Raw genomic sequence first — 22,375 nt, 5'->3', positions numbered from 1 at the left:
AATAATCCAAAATTAACATTTATCTCCAGTAACTATAACTAGTGCCCTAAAGTAACTATAAGTCAAGCCTTTTAAAGTAATATTTTATTACCATATGTAAAGCCAACCCCCTGCCACACATGGCCTTTGGTCGAATGCCACATGGGGTTGGATGCAGGCCTTTTCTTTTTTTTTATTGAATTTCCAAGGTTTAAAAAAAAAAAAAAACATAAAACACCCCAAAAAAAACAGATCTTTTTATCACACCTAACTCGTTACTTTAACCTTGCAAATCCCACTGTGGATGGCCAGAGGCCATGTGTGGAGGGGGTTAGCCACAAGGCCACGGCAAGCCCGCACAGGCAGCCAACCCTATACTGTGCATGGTCTTCAGTCATGCACAGCAGGGGGTTGGTACCAGGACCTGACCTGCAGCCAGACCCTGTGGCCAACCCACCCAGAGGCAGGTAGCCTTGCGCATGGCCCTTTGTTGCACACAGCATAGGATTGACCGCAGGGTCTGGGTCCAACCCCTGAAAGGCAGCCACCAGGAGGAAGCGAACCTCAAGCTGCACAAACGTTTGGTAGTATATGGTTACTAACAGGGCCTGTTTTGCTGTCTAGGCCTGCTTCCAACTCCACGCAGGCAGCCAAACCGAAGCTTCACGCTTCGCACAGCCTCTGACCATGCGCAGGGCGGTGTTGGCCACAGGGATTGGCCTGCCTAAAGGCCCTGTGCCAAACTTCCAGCAGCCTGCTAACCCCACACCATGCACTGTTTTGTGTAGGGTTGGTCTTCAGTCCCAGGGTCCCCATTACCTAGGGAAAAACATATATATAATGGGGAGAAAACCCATCTTCTGTGCCAGTTCCAATAAAAAAGGCCATGTGGCCTCCCTCCCAAAGCTTTAATAGGCTCCAGGGACCCTGTACCTCGAGGTGTAATACAATTAAACGGGGAGCGGACCATGCGGTCCCCTCCCCCTGAGCATTCTTCGTCCCAAGGGACCCCACCCCAGAGCCAAAATCTAATGCGACTGGGTGCAGCCCATTCCCTGAGCCCTAATAGGCCCCAGGGCCGACCCCCTAGGGCCAAATACAATGAAAAAGGGGATGTGGCCACATGGCCCCACCCTCCCGAATAGGTCACGGAGACCCTACTCTTAGTGCCACCCCCCCCCGACCCTTCTCAGACCCTGGGGACTCCATCCCCTGGGGCTGAATTACATTAGAAAGGGTAGATGGGCCGTGCGCCCCCCCTCCCTGAGCCTTTATAGGCCCTGGGGACCCAATCCCCCGGAGCCATACCTTATTGTAAAAGGGAGGGAGGTCCTTGTGTTTCCAGGCCTTCTCGGGCCCTAGGCACCTCAGCCCCTGGCTGTATTTTTCTTTTCTTTTTTAAAGGATGGGGTGGTGTGCGAACCCTCTCACCAAGCCTTGTGATGTCCTGGGGAACCCCATCCCTCAGTGCTGTGCTTTTTTATTTTATTAAAGGGGAGGAGTGCAGCACCCTCCATCCTGAGCCTATTTTGTCCCTGGGGACCACATCCTGCAGAGCCCAGATCATTTTAAGGTGGGTGCCCCGGTGTCAACCCGGGGCATTCACCAAGCGCAAGTTGAGGCCAGCAGGGATAGCCCCATGGCCCCAAACAGCTCCCTGCATACAGGGTGAACCATCATGGCTCCCATCATGAGGGAGCAGCAATTTATGTTGCTCCCTCCGGGCAGCAGCAATCTGTTCTATTTCCCCACCCACATCAGTGCAGGAAGGGTGCAGAATTTGGCCCATATTTATACTTTTTGACGCAAACCTGTGCCAGCACAGGCTTGAGTCAAAAAGTTTAACGCCGGCTACTGTCTTTCCAACGTGCCAGCTGGGCGTCATATTTAAGGAATGGCGGTAGCCGGCGCTGCGGCCTGGTTAGCGTCAAAATAAATTACTCTAACCGGGCAGCAGAGGCATAGGGAAGACTGGGGGTTGTGTGTCAAAGAATGGTGCAAGTCAGGTTAAAGTAAAAAAAAAGTCTCTAACCTGACTAGCGTCATTTTTTGACGCACAACCCTCATGGAAAGGACTCCTGCCTTAGCAAAGACAGGAGCCATGCCCTCCTGCCCAGGGGACTTCTGTCCCCTGGGCATGGCCATTGGGCACAGTGTCATGTAGGGGGGCCCAAGTTAGGCCCCCCATGCCACCTAAAACAAAAACCAAAAATTACTTACCTCTACTTAGCGTAGATGGGTCCCCCCCATCCATGGGTGTCCTCCAGGGGTTGGCGAGGGTGCCAGGGGGTGTCCCTGGGGGCAGGGAACTGCACCTGTGGACTGCTTCCATGGTCGGAGACCATGAAAATGAGCCAATAGGTCCCTTAACGCCTGCCCTGACCCAGGCATTAAAAAACGGTGCAAATCCGGCTGGGCGCCATTTTTTAAGGCCCGTCTCCTCCTGTGCGTCAAAATGACACGGGAGGATAAATAATGCGCACATGTCTTACCTTGCATGTCATTAGCGCAAGGTAGGTTTTCACGTACAAAAAATGACTCAAACTCCAGAACTTTGGCGCTGGACGTGTTAAGCGCCAAAGTATAAATATGGAGTTAAGTTTGTGCTGAATTTGCATGAAAAAAAATTACGCAAATCCGGCGCAAACAGAGTATAAATATGGGCCATTGTTTGCTACCATTTGACAGAAGATTTGAAAATGATCCCACCAGACAGGAGCAAATAAGCTTACTTGCTGGTGCAGCCTCCCCAGCACACAACAAGTGAGCAGGCCACAGGGGATGGGGTCCTCGGGCCGTTAAAGGCTGAGAGGGTGGGGGAGGCATGTGACACAGACCCCTTTTTTTTTTTTTTTTTTTTTTTTTTTTTATTTACGGCTTTGAGCTCCCCAGGGCCTTTTGAAGGATCAGGCAGCGGGGCTGCGCGGTCCCATTCCCATTTAAAGAAAAAAAATACTTTGGCCCCTGATTATGGGGTCCCCAGGGCCAAATAAGGCTTAGGTGGGAGTGGGGGGCATTCAACCTCCCCATACTTAAATCGGGTCCTGAGGATGGGATCCCCTGGGCAAAAAAAAACTTGGGGAAAGGGTTGCACACTACCCTTTCACCATACTAATTAAATTGGCCCCAGTGGGATGGAGGTCACAGAGGACGACAACCGCTAGCGGAGGGGGACTGTGCACCCCTGTTCCCTTAATTAAGGAATGCAGCCGTTACATTATTATTTTTGTTTTTGCAATTGTAGCAAAAATTGCTGTTTTTTCAGTTTTTACACCCTGATGATGGTCCATCTCTGTACCGCCATAGGGCCTAAGGGGACAGGATATCCATACCATACCCCCTATATCAAGTTTTGTTTTTTGCAACTTCAGGACAGGCTACTAATTCCCCGAGTCATGTAATGGATGCTAGCAACATTTTTCTCATGTTGTCCCAGCCAATCAGAGCATTTGCTCTTTTAGGAGTCTGACTTCCCCAGGAGGGAGACGGCCTAAGGGGGAAAAAAAAAAGCTCCCTAGGCCAATTAGAACACTCTCTTTTTGAATGGGTGTTCCCGTGAGACTCGCACAATCCTTTCGCTGACCCAACAGTCTAGATATGGAATTATTTTTAAACCTGAATTTCTCAAAAACTACTGAACATATGTACACCAAATCACAAAAAACACAATCTGCAGACCAAGATCGAGCTTCCTACCAAAGTTAGTATAATTCCTTTCAGCAGTTTTTCCGGTAGCACTTCTTAAAGAAGTCTATAGAAAATGCATGGGGATTTTGCATTTAAGGACCCTCCTTTTTTCTCGGCACCCACTTGCTGGATCACCTCGAAAAACTAGGTAAAGAACACTTTTGGAAAGTTTGGTGTAGATTCATCAAACAGGGCCAAAGTTATTTGCAACACAAAAATGCATTTCCTATGATAACGCTGACCTAACTATAACTACCCAGTGGCGACCACCACTGGGTAATACTATATATATATATATATATATATATATATATATAAATTCCAGTTCTTCCAGCAGTCTTGATGAAGAAAGAACATATTTAGAGAATGTACAAGATAAAAATCTGCTAACTAATTTTATTCTTGGGTTCTAGAGTAGTGTGCTACTTGCTCAAAGCACTTCAACACCTCAACTGAACTGAGGGGGTGGAGACACGTAAGCCAACAATTGTGTAAATCTACACTTGTTAATGATGAATAGCAAAGAAGTGTAGACTTACACCTTGGAGAAAGATTACATTTACACATGAGTAAATCTAGATCGTGTATCTATCTTTCTGTATAGGACCAAAAGTATACATGATGCAACCTGTGGAGGAAAAAAGACAAGATCGCAGCACAGTAAAATAGAACGTCTCATTGTTCCATAAAAAATCTGCGGGTCCAGGATGTTTTTCTGATTCTGGGTTTAGAGTTAGGGACTGCCAGCTGCGTGAAGATGAAATATCTCACATCCCACCTGGTCGATGATTCCACGTCCTGGGTGGACAGATCTTCATACTGAAAGCAGGAGAGGGGCCGGTTCCTCAGCAGGAGTTTGGTTGTACATCCACAGGTAGAAAAGGCCACAAAGGACCGAGGTGAACTTGTGTAACCATTAGACTTCAGTGGACAAGAAGATCTCCCATACAGCTGACCCCCAGTACTGTTGTAACGGGGATCATCTTGTCTAGCAAGCTATTGTTGGGAATCTCGATCTGGTGTATATACCAGTGATTCCCCTTTTTGTCTCCCAACCCTGGTTTACAGTGACGATCTTCTGCCGCTTTCAAGGGCCCCTCCTGTGGCGATGACAAAGTCAGTGCCTGCAGAGAATGCTGATATCCTGGATGTTGCACTGCTTACTATATGTAAGCAATCTGTCCCTGAAAGCCGATAAGTTTTCTCATGCTCAGCTGCTGCCAGAGCGAACAACAACCATAAGAGGCACTGGAGGAGAAGTAAGTGGTGTTCTTGTCCCGCAGTGCTGCTCTAGAGTGGATTCCTACTGAAGAATTGCCCAGAGATCGCATGTTCATGCAGAAATCCCCTCTTGACCACCAAAGATTAATTTTAGCTGGTGGGAACAAGCACTCTCCCCTCTAGCAAGGGCCCTAGCTCCCATCAGGCAGGATGTGCATTTTATAAAGTTTCAGCTTCTCTGGGAACACGTCAACATGATCTGGCCTCCAGGAGTGTCTAAAAATTTGTAGACGCCAAGGATATTTAAAAAGATGCCACCATTTGTGTAGCAAAGTGGCACCTTATCTTATACTCTGTGTAATGCTTTCTGCTGGCAGGAAAGCTCAGTTAATTATTGCAATCACTCCAGCTGTCTTTAGATAGTGAGTACCTCCACTTTCAAAGATCCGGTTCAAGCACTATGTGAGTACGTAACTGATTAGCATTCTGGCCCATGCAGTGCTGAATAGTGTCTTGCATATTGATAGTGCTCTTCCTCATTTGAAGTATGAGGATTATTCTCTTATTTTCCACAGATCTCTGGGGCCTGTTTCCTCAAAAAGACTTCTGTAGAAAAAAAAATCGGTCCATGTGCCTGCATCCTGAGGGTCACTGGTTTCAGATTTAATGCTGGAGCAGCTGAAGGCCATCTGAGGATTAAAGGATGAAGACTATTCCCCAACGATCCAACCAGGATTCAAATCAGCCACCTTCTGGTTGCACGAACTTCTGAAGTGTTTACATAAAAAAGGTGACCATAGTCATACATTCTTTTCATTTACTTTTATTTTATGGGGTTTTTTTCGCCCTTTTTGGTTTGGTGATTGCAGTCTTTTCTACTTACCTTTCCTTCATGGGGGATATATCGTAGTTAATCGATACTTTTTTTTTTTTAAACCCAGCCAGCTTTGTTTTTTCACTATTAAGCCTGCCACTGTGACCATCATCGGCACACTTTCTTTTTGTGAAGGGGCTTCCAGTTTTCCATCAGGTACTACAATAGTGTTGTCGTTGCTGTTGATTTTTCTGCACTTTCTGATTTAGAGAAACTTTTTCAACTCATTATGGTCACATGAGTTTGATGCATTCATATTTTTGACCAAGTGCCATTCAGTTTGCTAAACCAACCAGTTTGAATGTGTTTGTTGCCTGCCGGTGTAGAATTTACTTGTTTGTGCCTGCCAAGAATATCACACAATCATAGTTTTGTCCTGTTCTTGTCTGGTACAGTAGCTAAACCCTCACATGGTGAACCATTTTTGTCAGAAAAGGTATGGGAACACTGGGTGGTAGACATTGTGGGGATTTGCATAGATTCTAGGACTTTCCCTCAAAGAGATGTGATGAAAATTGGTCTCCTTTTCCTAATTTTGAGATAGGCTAGGCATTTTGTTTAAGAAAATGTAGTGGATTGTGCTGGACTCCCTTGGGTTTCTAGTTTTCATAAATGTCCAGCTTTGGTAGGTTTCCCTGAGTGCCAGCTAAGCCCAGGCCCAATTTTGCAGCTAGCTGCATTCCTAGACAGTTGAGGTTGAAAGGCAAAATCCTGATTTTTATTTATTCTGTTTTGGGGCCTTGCTTGTTTTGGACTATAGGCATTATTAGTTCCACATTTTAGCCAGCGTGTAAGAATACATTAAGCAAAATGTCCTATAAAACACAATATATTTTGGGGAACCCCAAATTTAGAGTTTTACAAATACTACTATTCATAAACTGATAATCTTAAGCATATTTAAAAAATGCAGACGTATCCTTTACATCCATTTTTGACTCATTCTTATTTTATCTTATAAAAATTGATGCATGGTCAGTACATAATGAAAAATCATCATAGGTTGTAGCTCAGTTGATCGTGCTTGGTATCATTTGTTATTGGACAGCTAATAATCTACATAGACCTCTGCGACCAGAAGAGTTTGATGTACGTAATGGTGTATTCATTTTGTAAATCGCCAAAAGTAAAAAATGGCTTGTCACCTATTTCATTTTTTTCCTACTTCCTTTTATTAGTTTTTGATAAATAAACATTTCGTTTCTTTAGAAACACCATGAGCGATCTACAAAAATTAACCCTTACAGTCTTCAAAACTTTGGCTGCTTATCAGAATTGTATTGTTTTCCGGGTTCACCCTTGAGTTTAATGCCTGTTCTACCTGCAAGTAGATAGAAGACATAAAAAATAGACTACCACTTACAAAACTGTAAAAACTGTGATAAAAAATGTTTTTAGTTTAATAATCCGGCCTGTTTCTTAAGGCTGTGAAGAGAGTGACCTCTGCTAAGCACACCTTTTATTGATGCAGTTTTTAGAAAAATGAAAGGAGCGCTTTGTTGCACAATATTTTTTTCCAGAAAAATGTATTGGTTAACTCCAGGGAATCCACAAACCCTGGCTACCTTCAGATTCCCAACATGTGGGGAAATAAATAATCCACATAAGGCCTCGATATCCTTTGCCGTAACAAAAAGTTATGATGGCTTAAGCGAGACCTACCCCAAATACCAAAAAACAGCTTGGCATTCTCTGGAGAAAAGGTTTAGCAGCCAAGTGGTTAAGTTTCTGAATCCGGCTATAATCCAACATGCCAGACATTTTAATGGGGCTCGGGGCAAAAACATCATGACCTGCCCGCATGTCAGTATTTGATGCCAACTAGTGTTTTAAGCAATTTTAGAAGCCATGAATAAAATACAGAAAAATTGTAGCTTGCATTTCACTCCCTGTTCAACACTTCAGCTCATCTGCCGTTGTTCCCTCGTACCTGCAATCGCTGACTTACCTCTCGCCACCTGCAGGCACTGCGGAGTTAATTGAATGCACCATGTCTGTTGTGAGCGCATCCAGTAAACTTGTGATGAACTCGATTTTCTTCCCTTCCGAACATCCTGGGAGCAAAATTAAAACAAAAAAAGAGACAATGTGGGTTGAACATAATTGCCCTGTGTTAATATGAATACATGATAAATAATAAAATGCTTCCTGTACGGGAACTTTCAAATATTCAGAATTTTCACACAGGAATCTTGAATATCAGCCAGCTAACATATAAGATAGCAAAATTTACTTAGAACTCACAAAATATCCATTCTGGTTTCCTGGCCCAGTTTCTGAACCACACGAGCGATGTGCAGATTAATGTCTACTAATTCTTGAAGGTCGACATCAAGGCTCTGCAAACTGGCAACATCATTTGCAAATACATTTTCTCGGGATGGCACATACTGTCCAGGCACTATGTGCTTGCCACTATCCTGCTCTGTGACAGAGATAATTTTGTGAAACGATGCTCTATTTTCTGAAGACACGTGTTCTGTGCTTTATAAGGACGTCTTAGCCCTGGGAAAGAGCGGGCGCTGGGTTGTTTCAAATGTGAGGTCCTGCGCCTTGATTGTATGTATTCTCATAAACATGAGTTTCTGTGAAAACAGAAAATACTAACCCTATGCATTGACCACTGGGAGCTCTGTGCCCTGATTAAATGTTTGTTTGTATATTAGTGAAAAGAAGACTGTGTGGTTGTTCTTTGCCCTGATCATTGTGGGCTCTGTGCCCTCCGAAACAAACGTTCCTTGCTTTGTTCAAAAGAGAGCTCTGTTGGTTATCGGTTCTGTTCTCCACTGCCTAGTACCTCTGCATCTTGGCTTGGGAAACCCATGTGCCCTGGTGAGTATGGGTTGTGTGACTTAGGTGCTGGAGGTAAATTTATCAAACACACAAAAGGTGATGGAAGGAATGTTTTAGTCTTTTTACTGTTCATGTATATTCACATTTTATTCATTTTAGTAAGGCTGCTTTTTAGCGATGGCTTTTACACATGTTATCAGTATGCTTTTATTCTAGGAAAGCAATGAACACGCTGCCCGTTTAGTTAGCCTTTGCACAACATATAATCAGTACTTTCTGTCCAATGCATTGGGACATGGTACATGATATGCTAGCTTGTGTTGCCCGTACAGGAGACCGCTTCTATCACCTAGAAATAATATTGCATTGGGACTGTAGTTCCAATGTGGTGTACATCATATAAGAGGTGCACTGACTCAAAGATGACAGAGGGCATTCCCGCCACAACTATCCAGGGTCGCATGCTGTGTGACATGCAGCTTGGCTGGCAATGATCTGCCAGCTTCCCAAGAGGATTGCCATCTACACCACAGGCTGATTCCTGACACTGTTTTCTGGTATGGAGATAGGGCTAATCTCTTAGATCGGCCCAGGCAGAGGGTTACAACTACCATGCTCTCAGAGTAGACATAGGGTTAGGTAGGAGCTTCTAGTGTATTTAGAACCACATGCCTCATGATTGGATTTTTTTTAAAATCATGTTTGTAATGCTGATTACCTTGCTTTGTTTCATCTGCCTAATTATTGCAGCTCACTCTCTATATGCTAGACTGCATTTGTTCCATTAAATATATAGAAAATTTACCTCCCATCTTTTTGTCTCACCTGGGTATGCAGGAGTGTTATTATGAAAGGGGTACGACGTGCTTCAACAGCTCCCCTGGGGTGTAGAAGTGTCCTGTTCAGGTTTCCGTAGTTAACTTTTACCTGGTGGGTTTAGATGTTTGAGTGAGCCACTGTGAGCTAGCCAGGAGTTAGGCTGGCTTTTACTAGCTGCGTGGATAGACTCCGTCTCCCACATTTTGCCGTTCTGCCTTCCTAGACATGCAGTCTTCCTGATACCAAAGTAGGAACCGAAAAACAGGGAGCCACCAGCATATCAAGGTCAGGTACTTATTTAACCGATCTTCTGAGAAATTTTCTCTTTTATGCCTGAGGTGGCCTGTTCACCTTTATATGGAGTCTTCCATGGTGTTAGGGAAATATCCTCAGCTGTAAAGTTAGCAACTATATTTGTCTGTAGGTTGTTAAAGCCTGAATATTTAAAAGGATACCTCACTTGGTTTTTCTATCTCCAAATTCGATTTTTACAAAGAATAGCAAATCTAGTATTTTTTCGGGTAAATTGTAGACATAGCGTCACTTAACATTTACTTCTTAATTGGCTACTTAATGGGCGTGGAGATGTTATGTACATTTTATTCACAGGTCAGTTTTTTCTGTTGTTGATGCCAACTCAAATACATTTCACACATACATGGTGGCTAACCCACAGGCACAATATAGAGTATTCAGTTATTTAGAAATAACTAACATATCAGGAACATGACAATTGGTTACAGGGTGCCCTACAACACGTTGTTGCATACATACGATTGTGTCCTCTCAATAATTATTGGGCCACATGGCCAGCTCTAGCTGCCTACACCCCACAGGCAGATATACATAAAAGGACAGACATCAGATCTGCACCCATTATATAATAATGTAGTATGCTTATACAGACGTTTAACACAATTAGTAATGGAGACATTATATACTGCACCGGCAAATGCAGCTCCAGCAATTCAACAACAATTGGCTGCACCAGGGATTAAGTCAGTGACTATTAATGCTATTATATGTAAAGTACCCACCAAACGGAAGGAGATTCTGTTTTGGATTGCTCAAAAAACAAATCCTCTGGAAGCAGTGTTTCACATACCGGATCCCAAGATGAACATAGAATTCTCACAATGTGCTTGCAACTTGGGGTGGTACCCTCAATAGATGATTGTGCTACTTGGGGCACAGATTGTGCTGCAATATATACCATAACACATGGTGCACCAGCTCTTGCAGTTTTACCGGAGGTGTTAAACAAATTCAAAACTAATATGGAGCTCGCCCCTGCCCTGGACTTGGGGATCAAATTAAGTGGCAATTTTGCCACAGTATCCTCAATTACTTTAGGAAATATAAAAGGGGAAGCAGCTGCACTGGTGGTATGCCAACATCTAACACAAGTTCCTTTAATAGCTCAGGAATGCGAGCTACCAAAAATAATAAGAGATTTGTACATTTATAAGTCGAGATCATTTGGGGGCCAGAGCAAATAAGCCACAGCTTAAAGGTAATCCTGAAAAGGATAATACAAAGCAAGCACAGGAGTCTTCTAAAAAAAAAATCTAAGACAAACAAAAATTTAATAAGGAAAAAATTAATTCATGGGAGAATCTCTGCAACCGGAGTGCTCTGAAAAGCGCTACAACCTGCGTATCTATGATAATTTAAAACAGCCTGACAGTCATCAGTATAGTGATACACGCCCTTCTTGTTCTTTTCATTTCCTTCGAGATCGGACAAACGATCAGAGAGATCAGGGCCTTCAGAGCACAGACAAGAAGAGTAAGTGAAACAGAAAAAGGGATCGCACACTAGTAGATGTCATAATAAAGAAGGAAGACAAATTTCCTCAATAAAAACCCCAATTCAAAAAGAAGAAGCTTGCGGGAATTTCAGCAAAGTATGCCACACATATTAAGAACATTGCTGCAGAACAGGACATGGGCAGGGAGTCTGCTCGACAGCGCAACAGGGGTCATGATAGTTTGCCAGAATCTTCAAGAGTTTCTGGAAGTGAGAGCAACTAATGGCTACACAGAAGTCAAAACCACAGACAGGCAAGTCGCCTCTCCAGACCGAGTATATAATTTGAATATTAAAATTGAGGGGGACATATTGTGCACCATTAAAGTAATTTCTGGTAAAAAATGAACACTAAGCTATGACACTCTCTTGGCAGAAAAAGATTGGCCACCTGAGTTTGTTAGAATCTCCCCACAAGAGAAAGATGTGATTTTATCATCTTTCTCAGTCCTTGATCCAGACCAAGAAAAGCAAGCATATGCTGCAGATTGGGTTCTTGCACAAGCCCCAGTATTATACAGCAACCATGTGGGCTGGCACCGAGACTCTCCCTATCATGCATAATACTCATAAAGTCCAGCCTGCAGAACCCCAGAAAACATGAAGCAAAAAGCACCTGTGCTGAAGATTCTCCCACAGCTTGACTACAAGGGAGTAACTGAACCTTTCGTATATCCAAAGAGCAACCCCTTGTCCCCGTAGCTAAACCAGACCATTCCTATTGAATAGTCTTAGATTACAGACATTTAAATAGTCATACATGTACTTTTGCATTACAAAATTCACACAGTACACCATTAATGAACATTGTCCTAAAAAAATACAAAACAACCTTAGTTAGCTCCAGTGGTTTTTCTGCCAAAATATAGTGCCTGAAAGCAGGGAATTAACTGCTTTCTCTATGCTCAGCTCTCACTGTTGATTTCATTGACTCCCCCGGAGATATAATAAAGTCCAGGGCTGTTCTCTGGCCGTGTGACATCAATATTGCATGATATTGAACCAGAGGCATTGTCCTACCTAGATGACCGATATCTGAAGGATGATGACTTAAACATTCATTTAGACAGAGTAGATCACATTGTATTGGGATTTGCTGAACAGGCTACAAATTGAATTTTAGGAAAGCTAAAATTGCTTTTCTCAGGGCCCTGTTTCTGGGATACTTGCTTTCAAATGAGGGGAAGAGTCTGGCACCACAGTTTCTTGAAGTGTGCACTATTGCAATCACCTAATACCATCAAAAATTACAATTCATGCTAGGATTCTTCAATCTTGGCAGTGCATACATACCTGATTATGCACAACACAGAAAAATACCATATGGCCTAATTCTCCAGATTTTCCCAGTACACATTGGGCATCAGAATACATACAAATAATCAGATCCCTACAAACTGACATGCTTGAAGCAAAACACTTACACACACACACATAAAAACAAAACAAACGTAGTCATCTGGATCATTCTGGGTGCCGTTTTCTTTACCTATGTCACTTTCAATGAGGGTGACACAGTATTGATTACATATCAAATCATATTTATATTCAAATACTGAAATGCCTTTCACATCCACTAAAGAAATACTGACTGCAGTTCAGGTAGCTGTCATTAAGGAGAGACCACTGACTCAGGGGAAGAACATCATTGTTGTAACCCTGATACCTGCCGTAGTGGCAGTTACAAAGGCCAGCGTGCCACATGTAAAAGCCTTACATCCTAGATGGATTCAGTGGGCCACTTCCTTGACTGCCACTGATGTAGACTGTGTGTGATCCAGAACTGCAAACTCAAGTTTCTCCAATACAAACTGGTGTGCCCCACGCCCACTAACGTTATGCCTCTCGATCAGTATAAATATATTATTTACAATGATGGTTCAGCTCAACCTCCTGTAGGTACCTAACATCAATACTCCGTGATGTGCGCAGCTGTTTATGGAGTTATTAGGGATGGAGAATTCCACCCTCAACAGACCTTCACATAGTCCTTTGGGGTTTGCACTGTGCATCTAGCTAAACGGAAAGCCTTGGTCTTAGCACTGGAGCATAAAGATCCTTAATACCCAACACTGCGTGCATGATTCATATTATTGTGTCTAGTCTTTCAATGAAAATTTGCCTTACTGATGCTTTAATGGATTCAAAGACTCTGAAGGAAACACCATCAAGCATAAAATGCTCTGGAAGAAGGTGGCACAGTTTAAAGACAAACTGCCATAGGGTCATGTAATGCACACATTGGGCATCAATGTGTTAGAATAAACATTGTAGTGAATTCAATGGTTGATGAAGCAGCCAAATCTGCAGTTGTTACTGCAACAGTAGCTGCGATTACTCGTTCCTATGCAAGGGTGAATAATGAAATACTGACTGCTGTAAATGCTTTGGCTGATGGCACTCCTTTACCCAAAGCATATCCAGCAAAATATTCCTTCCATTAAAGTGCCCAAGATATTCCTTATGTAACACTTCCAGGGATGCGTGATCGTGTTATCTCCAAACAAGACCACAGGCTAGGATTCATTCAAACAGCGCCTGAGGGTGTTGCTTCTGCCCATGATGATGTGGCGGCTACTATTTCATTACTACAAAAACGGTATTGGTGGCATGGTCTGTACAAACATACAAAGCAATATATTCTTAGTTGTGACACTTGCCTGCAAATTAAAGGTTCTACTGCTAAGTGCCCACCCCAGATGTCCCACTTAGTCTCAAACAAGCCTATGCAATGTGTGTACCTGGACAATTGAGGTCCTTTAAATTCAGATGACACATACAAATGTATTCTACTTGCTATAGGTATGTGCTCCAGATTCCTTTGAGTGTGGTCACAATGATCAACTGAGGCTTGCACGGTTATTAAAGATTTACAAATCTTCATTTGGGCATGTAAAGTTGCTGCATTCCACTCGCACCGCGGCCCTGCTTTTGCCTCAAACGTTTGCAGGGATACCACAGGAACCCTGGGTATAACAGTGCATTATTCTACCCAATATCATCCCAAAAGTGGAAAGAAAAAAACAAGACCTAATGCAATCCTTCACAGCTGGAGTATTAGGTTCAGATCGTATCCAGGGACGCATGTTGTGTGACATGCAGCTCAGCTGGAGCTGATCTGCCAGCTTCCAGAGAGGATTGTCATCTACACCATAGGCTTATTCCTGACACTGTTTCCTGGTATGTGGTTTGGGCTAATCCCTTAGATCGGGCCAGGCAGGGGGTTACAACCACTATGCTCTCAGAGTAGACCGAGGGTTAGGTAGGAGCTTCTAGTGCACCTAGTACCACATAAATCAGAGTTGGATTGTTTTTTTTCTTTACCATGGACGTAATGCTGATTACCTCGCTATGTTTCATCTGCCTAATTATCTCAGCTCTCTCTCTACATGCTAGATTGTGACTGTTTCAATAAATGTATTTAAAACAAATCTTGCATGTTTTTGTCTCACCTGGGTATCCATGATTGATAATACGAAAAGGGTACAATCTGTTGCTATGGCTTCCCTGGGGAGTCATAGTGTCATATTCAGGTTGCCATAATCGACGTGTACCACAGTGGGTTTGGAGATTTGGGTAGGGCACTGTGAGCTAGCCAAGAGTTAAGCCGGCAGTTACTAACTGTATGGATGGACTCAGTAACCCACACTTTGTCGTTCTGCCTTCCTGAATGCGCAGTCCCATTACCAAAGTAGGAACCACATAACACCTTTTTACTTAGGGCATTACATCAGACTCATAAAAGGTAATAGGAAAAATGCATGCAGTAAGTCACTGGCAGTCAGTCGGTATAGCATTCCAACCCATCATTCTTTTGCCTTCCATGCCATCTCAGTTTGGACCCAGCCATATGCAAATCAGTCTTGACCCTCATCAAATTGGAACAATTGAGCTGAAACTACCAGGCTAGGTCGTCCCTGAACCAGAACACAAGCAACCCATATCTGGTTTCACACTGATTGGAGCTCATAAGTCAGCCGTAGCTTGGTTTAAGTGGCACAGTGAGCACGGTGCCCACATCTGGGTATACCCTTGTCACTCAGGGTGGTACATCAAACACAGAAAGGTGATGGAACGGAAAGCTTGCAGTAAGTGTAAGCACTGGCAATTGCTCATGATAGCCTTCCAACCCATTGTTGTTTTGCTCAACAGTAGGTCTGGACTGAGGCTGGTTTAGTAATTGATTGCTGGTCTGACATTGTTCTTTTTGATTTGGTTGTTGACTAAGTTGAAGTCCTGTATCTAAGACTTATCAGACATCCATTCATTTCATGCATTGCTTTTTTGGGCCATAAGCTGAATACGAAGAAGCCCATCCTTTAAATTAAATCATTATTCTCAGTACCAGGTGTGCCACCCTAGAAGTAAAGAAATATCCCTTGGCATAGAGAGGTCATAAACCCTTGACTTTAGTTTCTTGTTTTACGCCTCAAACAAGCATACAGGACAGAAGGCTCAAGACACTCAGACTCTTTTGCTGCCTGCATCACGATTCTGCCTCAGTGTTGGCTCTGTGGCATGCAAATCCAAGAACAGGTAAACATATAATAGCTAAACATCGTGTCTCCTGTTCACCAGCAGATGCAATATATGGCCCTCAACTTCTTTGTTCTCGCTGGTCAAGCCTCACAGATACAAATCAGCATTCCGCAAGCCCTTGGACTAATAAACACAGGTGCCCTCTTGTGCAGCAGGCCTATGGAACATAGTTTGCAAGTTCTATTGCCACGCTACTGGTGCTAGGCACTTTGAACGGACTCAGTACAATAGCATGGTGAAGGGGTAAAGCCATGGATTAATTTGCTTATACTAAAAGAAATGTGTATATGTAGAGATACTGTGCTCAATGTTAGCTGCTTGGTGTGAGGTGTGCTCAATGTTAGCTGCTTGGTGTGAGAAGGTGGGTGGGTTCTGTGTGTGTGTGTGTGTTATGTTCAAACTTAAGTCATTGCCAATTGGTTGGAAAGAAGAGAGGCTAAGGTTTAGGAGAATACTTGCAATCGTTTAACTCTCCAGCATTCAATACGGTGCATCAATCTACATTAACTCATAGGCTCGAACAGGTGGCTCAGGTAAGAAAGCGGACGCTAGCATGATTGTAATCTCTCTGCATTAATCTGATTAAGAAATGATGATGTAAAGAATGAATATAAGGCTACATTTCAAACCACAAGATTTATGTGTGCTGTGAGAACAGTGTTCTAGTGTTCTGGAGTTCTAGTGTTCTAGAGTTCTAGTGTTATAAAAGTAGTCTGCTGCTGCTACATTGAGTTGTGGACTGACTGAATGTCCAGTCACAGCCATTTGACAATGTTTGCCTGAGAGATTTGGATACCAGTCAGTCTGTAAAAGGAAAGGTCTGAAGGAGAAAGTGGTGTAAGACCAAAGAGCACCTGGCTCTGTGGGTTTTAGGTTCAGGTTGCTGATGTTTAGATTTCCCCTATGGGAATTATCGCTCTTTGTGGGAACTTCTGGGGGTTCCTTATTAGGTGAGGCAGTGGCCCACCTCTGTTCTTTTAATCAAATGTCACTGACTGAATACCCGTTCCATTACCACTTCTGAAGGTAGTGTCGGGAGTAGCTGCTTATGTATTAGTAATGTTTTGGATCCCAGATTCAGCACAGAAGGGTTAAATGTGGCACTGACATGCATAAAGATGAAGGACAGTTTCTGTGAGACAGAGACACCATGAATCACTGAGAATGGACAGATGAGTAAGTGACCCCTCTCAGGATAGAGGCAGAAGACACCTTTGAGAGATGTATAGAGAGTCACAATTATTATGCCAAATAAAAAATATGGAGGCGCCTGTTCTGAAGCAGTACAAATATGACAAATACTCCTGAAGCATGAGTGTATGTCACATGTTTACTGCTTCAGAAGTATATGTGTCACATGTTTACTGCTTCAGAAGTAGATATGTCGGAGGTTTACTGCTTTGGAACTATGTGTCACAGGTTTATTGCTTTGGAAGTAGATGTGTCACCGGTTACTGCTTCAGAAGAAGATGTGTCACAGGTTTACTGCTACTGAGTATGTGTCACAGGTTTACTTTACTTGATCAGCACAAATTGTTTAGGTGGAATTTTTATGTATTAATAAAATCTCTTTCGGAGAGTGCTTTGTTATATGCCATGGCTATCAGGTCTGATATAACTGCTTGGTTCCATATGGTGTCTTTACAAAGCCACTTAAGCTGTGATAAAAGTGAAACGACTATGTATCCATGTCTCTGCAGACATAATACAATGAAGTTGTGTTCTCCAGTTTTTTTCTAAAGACCTTAATCCCAACTGTTTGATTTTTAGAATGTTAGAGGAATTCTGTGTCAGGACCGGAGGCGAGGATTATGCTCTTCTTTCTCCACTTTATTAGGTCAGTAACCCAACAGTGTTTAGTAGAGAGAAAAAAACTACCTTTACCAAAAAAACAAAGGAAAGTACTACAAAACGACAACCAATTAGATAATGAGTCCAATGCACAAAATCCTTCTGCTCTGTTCACACTCCCTCTTTCTTCACTGCTCAGCAGCCTCACAAGGTAAGTGTTGTTTCTCTCTTTTATCAAGTTTGTTTGCCCATATTGACACTTGTTGCTTCTCACGCTTTGGTTCTTTTACCAGGGGCCCGCACACCTTTCTCGTGCAGGGGTGCAACATGAGTGCGGTGTGGCTGGTGGGCCAAATAGAACGCGCTCTGGTTCCATAGAGCTGCTTCACACTCGCCGGCCGTCTCACGCTGCATTCCTCATAATCCAGTGAGAGTCGGGCAGTGACTCTTAGGATGCAGGACTCTCGTAAGAGGTTACATCTGTTTAATCTGCTAGGTTCCCTAGCACTATATATATTTAAAAGATGCAGGCCTTCCAAAGTGCCTCTAATAAGGAAGAGTCTGTATCCATGCTTCCTCTTGGTGTTGACTTTTTTTGAGGTGGTAGACTCCTCTATACAACATGCACTCACAGTAGCACTGGCTCCCCTTAAGCAAAAGATCAATGATTTAGTGCAATCGTGCCAGGAACCGCAGGGGGTCTCGGGGATTGTCCTTCTAAGCGATCAGCACCTAAAACACCCTATGACCTGGGAGTTGACAAAGATGCATTTGAACGCCTGAATCAAGAGTCTCTTCACTCCAGCGCACAACTGTCTATGCCTGACACTATTCCTGCGCCCCAAGACCCATACACGTGGGATGAAGAGGAAGGTTCTGGGGAGGACTCTGACGCCGAACTGGGCCCCTCCAGGACATGGTGCCCTTCAGGAGATGGCTCCTCCCTCACCAAATCTAGCCCCGATTCTCAGACAGACACCCTGACAACACACATGTTAGACATGAACGACTTGCTTAACCCCCTGACAAGGAAATGAGGGTCCGACTCTGGGCTGAATGTCCCCATCTGTCGCTGGATGGGAAAGTAGCTTTGACCCCCAGAGCTGGACAAATGCATGGCCACCTTTCTGGCCTTATTTATACGTGATCCCAAGAAAAGTATTGAACGCTCCTGGCTGTCATGTGAGGTCAAATTACTGCACATTACGGGGCCCTTGACCAAGATCTTAGATATGGCAGAGAATGCTAAACAGTCAGGGAACCTAATCTTCCGGGAGGTTCTGTCTGGCTGGGAGCAAAGAGTGATAATTTTTCTTGGAAATGCGAGTCGTGCCCTCTTGGTGAAGCATCGACGTTCTTTGTTGATTAAAGTTGAATCCAAGTTAGGCGACTTAGCTTCCTCCGAGGTGGGTCATTCAGCTAAGGGAGGGTTGTTTGGTGAGCCTTTTATTGAAGAGCTCAGAAAATTTGTCACCACTTTCAATTCTTTAGACAAGGCTGAGTCTTCTATTAAAATATCTTCTAAGTGATGTTTTTCAGGGGGGAAGGACATGGCAGGGGTGCTTGTCCAGCCTCCTCACTACCAATGCCCCTCAAAGAGGCTAAGGCTCCCGGGCAGGCCAGTGGCAAGATCGGCATCCGTACAGCAACTTCTACCCTTTCTAGCGTTTTCAACGCAGCTGATGTGTCAGAGGCATTGGAAGAGGTTCCGCAGGATCTTCCCAAGGTAAAGACGCTACTTTCTTCCCAACTAAATGTGGGAGGGAGGTTGCCTCAGTTTATGGAGAACCGGAAGACCCCACATCCAACCCTTGGGTGCCTGAAACAGAACACAGCATCTACATAGAGTTCTTGGGCACCCTCATGCAGAATTTAAGACCTCAACCCCTTGTTTTTCCCAAGCAGAGGTCACTCCGATATAGTGGGAGATTGGAGAATTGATGTCCAAATGGGCGCTTGCGCCACAAACAACTCATCCCAGGGGTTTCCTAAGCAATCTATTTTGGTAGACAAGTGAGATGGAGGACATTGTCCACTCATAAATCTCCGGGATTTCAACGAGTGGCTAGTGTATCACCACTTCAAGATGCAGAGCATTCAATTGTTACGCAACCTCTTCAGGCCAGGGGTTTGCTAGTGAGACCACATATCAAGGATGCATATTTGACCACCACCACCACCATTTTCCTGCCAGACTGCAGGTTCCTGCAGTTCGAATGGACTCACCAGAAGTTTGAATTTCTGACTAGGCTCTTCAGTCTGTCGTCAGCTCCTTTTACCAAGGTGCTCAAACATGTAATAGAACATCTTCAGGGACAAAGATTGCCCCTGATCCTCTATCTGGACAATATCCTCCTGATGAATCAATGCCCACAGCATTGTTGTCTCAGCTACAGATATCAGTGGATCAGTTGGGCTAAGTCATCAACGAGAAGAAATCGCTCCTGGTTCTGGCGCAATGCATGACCTTCATGGGCTTCGTGGCATAGATGTCAAAGACTCTATCTTGAGCCTGCCTGCCAAGAAGATGGCAAAGATTCAGCACAAACTCTGGGAAACACTGGCATGACAGTCTACATTACTCAGACAACTGGCCAGATTTGTAGGCCAACTGGCAACTTCCATCCAGGCAATCTTCCTGGGCCCGCTCCACTACAGGGCACTTTAAAGACTACAGGCAGTTCACCTCCGCAGGGGACTCCGGGTACCCGGAATCTGTCCTGCTTTAGGAAGACATATGAGAGGAGATGAGGTGGTGGCTCTGGATCGGGGTTGAGCATTCTTTGGATCTAATCTGGACCTCATCATAGAGTCCAACGCCAGCAAATCAGGTTGGGGTGCCAGATGTGGCGATATTTACACAGGCGGAAAGTGTTCTTCAGAGGAAAGTGCTATGCACAGCAACTGCCTGAAACTGCTGGAGGGTTTGTTTGCAGTCCAGTGTTTGACCAAGGACAGAGCAAGTTGCTGTGTACTTCTTAAGATGGACATCTCTGCAGTTTGTTACATCATTGACTGGGAGGGGCCATATACCAAGACGCTGGCTGACTTTGTGAAGGAGTTCTGGCAGTATTGCCTGGATCACCAGATATCAGTGATGGTTTATTAATATCTCCTGGGAGCGTCCAACGAAGTGTCGGATTTGCACTCCAGACACCTGAGGGTTCTCAGGACTTGGCACCTGCATCCAGAGGTTTTTCAAAAACTGGAGAAGGTCTGGGGTCCATTCTTGGCAGACCTCTTCGCATCCCACCTGAATCAAGCAAACAGATTCTTCAGCTGGAGGCTGGATTTTCTGGAAGCGGCTAAGGGTGCATTCCAGCAGGAGTGGAATTTGGAGAGAGGATATGCTTTTCTTCCGTTCATCATGCTCATGAGCCTATCAACCCGGGCCAGGAGGCAGAAGGTGGAGTAGGTAGTGATAACGCCATTTTGGAGGTCTCAAGTCTGGTTTCCAGTGATGATGGAACTTTCCTGGGATTCTCCAATCCATCTACCCAAAAGGAACAATCTTTTCTGCGAAGATCTGGGGAATCTGCATCAGATGTTTCTTGATGGAATCTGATATCGTTCACATTCTGAATTTCTTGTCGGCCTTGATGTCCAAAAGGTTGGCCTACCGGCCAGTTAACCCCTATTATTCTGCCATTTCAGCAGGACATTCCTGAGTAGATAAGGCGCTCAATTGGTTTCTTTCTTAGCCACAAAATAAATATCTCTCCAGGAAGCAGTTGTTGGGGAAACTGGCCATGTTATAATGCCTTATATCCTATAAAGCGGTATCCGATGTACAAGCCTTAGACGTTACAGGTAGCGTATCTACCCAGGATGGGGTTACTTTCCATGTCTCAAGAGGTACAAAATCCAAAGTAAAGGTAATTTCTCATCCTGCTTTCAAGACAGACGAAAGATGTGTGTGGTGGAGTTTATTAAGGCCTATGATGCCATCACAGAAGAGATCCAGCGAGCCGGAGAAATCAGGGGCCCAACTTGAGGACATTCTAAAAGCAGCCGATTGGTCATCAGATCTTTTTATTTTAAACCAGTGACTCGCATGGCCACATTGATTTTTAATGAGCTTTGAAAAAGTATAATCCTCTCCTTTGGTCCGGACATAGAATGAAAAATGTCCTTCTTTAGTAACTGAAAGTTTAAATTCTATGACATTCTAGGACATGAAGCAGAGTATTATTCCCACCTACAGCTTCTTTTCCCCTCATGGATTTTAAAATAAGAGTGGCGATAAAGATTTTGTATGGTGTAAGTATCTATACTTTTACAGTTGTTTGATGTTCAAAAGATCACTGTTACTGGTGGAAGTATTGCTTTAAGGTTTTTCGGTTGTACTATTTGAGCTTTCTGAAGGGTGGTTTTTACTATTGCCCTATTTTTTCTTACAGGACATGATGGTTCCAAACAGGAATGAACATGGAGAAGGTCAAGTTCAAGGCTGGATTCGCACAAAGAAAGAGGGGGCGTGAAAAGAGGAGAAGGACTTTGTGCATTGGACTCATTATGTGATTGGTTGTTGTTTTGTAGTTCTTTCCTTAGTTTTTTTGGGGGAAAGGTATTTTTTTGTCTATCTTAAACACTGTTGGGCTGCTGAACTAATAAAGTGGACAAAGGAGAGCATAATCATTGCCTCCGTGTCCTTAATGGAATTGAAACATTCCATTACTAAAGCTGGGAAATTGTTAATTCTTGATTGTGCATAGACTTTACTTACTATTACAAATGACATTTTGGTTCACCAATTTGGGGGTCTCTGAAAAGCTTGTGAATGAGGACTGGCTATAGTGTTCACGTGGAGAGTTAACCAGAATCTCTGGCTTAGATTTCCTGCTGAGCTAAAATTTCAGCGAA

General features: G+C 43.7%; 1 protein-coding gene across 3 annotated transcripts in view; it reads right to left on the bottom strand.

The window, feature by feature from the left end:
• The window catches only part of SMOC1 (SPARC related modular calcium binding 1), a 613,105-nt gene that overhangs the window by 129,492 nt on the left and 461,238 nt on the right, over nucleotides 1-22,375 (bottom strand). For all 3 annotated transcript variants that reach the window (XM_069208815.1, XM_069208816.1, XM_069208818.1), the window contains exon 10: nucleotides 7,710-7,815. In XM_069208815.1, the coding sequence (XP_069064916.1) occupies nucleotides 7,710-7,815 (106 nt within the window). The remainder of the gene's footprint in view (nucleotides 1-7,709; nucleotides 7,816-22,375) is intronic.

Source organism: Pleurodeles waltl, chromosome 9, assembly GCF_031143425.1.
Source record: "Pleurodeles waltl isolate 20211129_DDA chromosome 9, aPleWal1.hap1.20221129, whole genome shotgun sequence".
NCBI lineage: Eukaryota > Metazoa > Chordata > Amphibia > Caudata > Salamandridae > Pleurodeles > Pleurodeles waltl.
The sequence above is the reverse complement of the archived record's forward strand: the minus strand, read 5'-3'. Positions and strand labels throughout refer to the sequence as shown.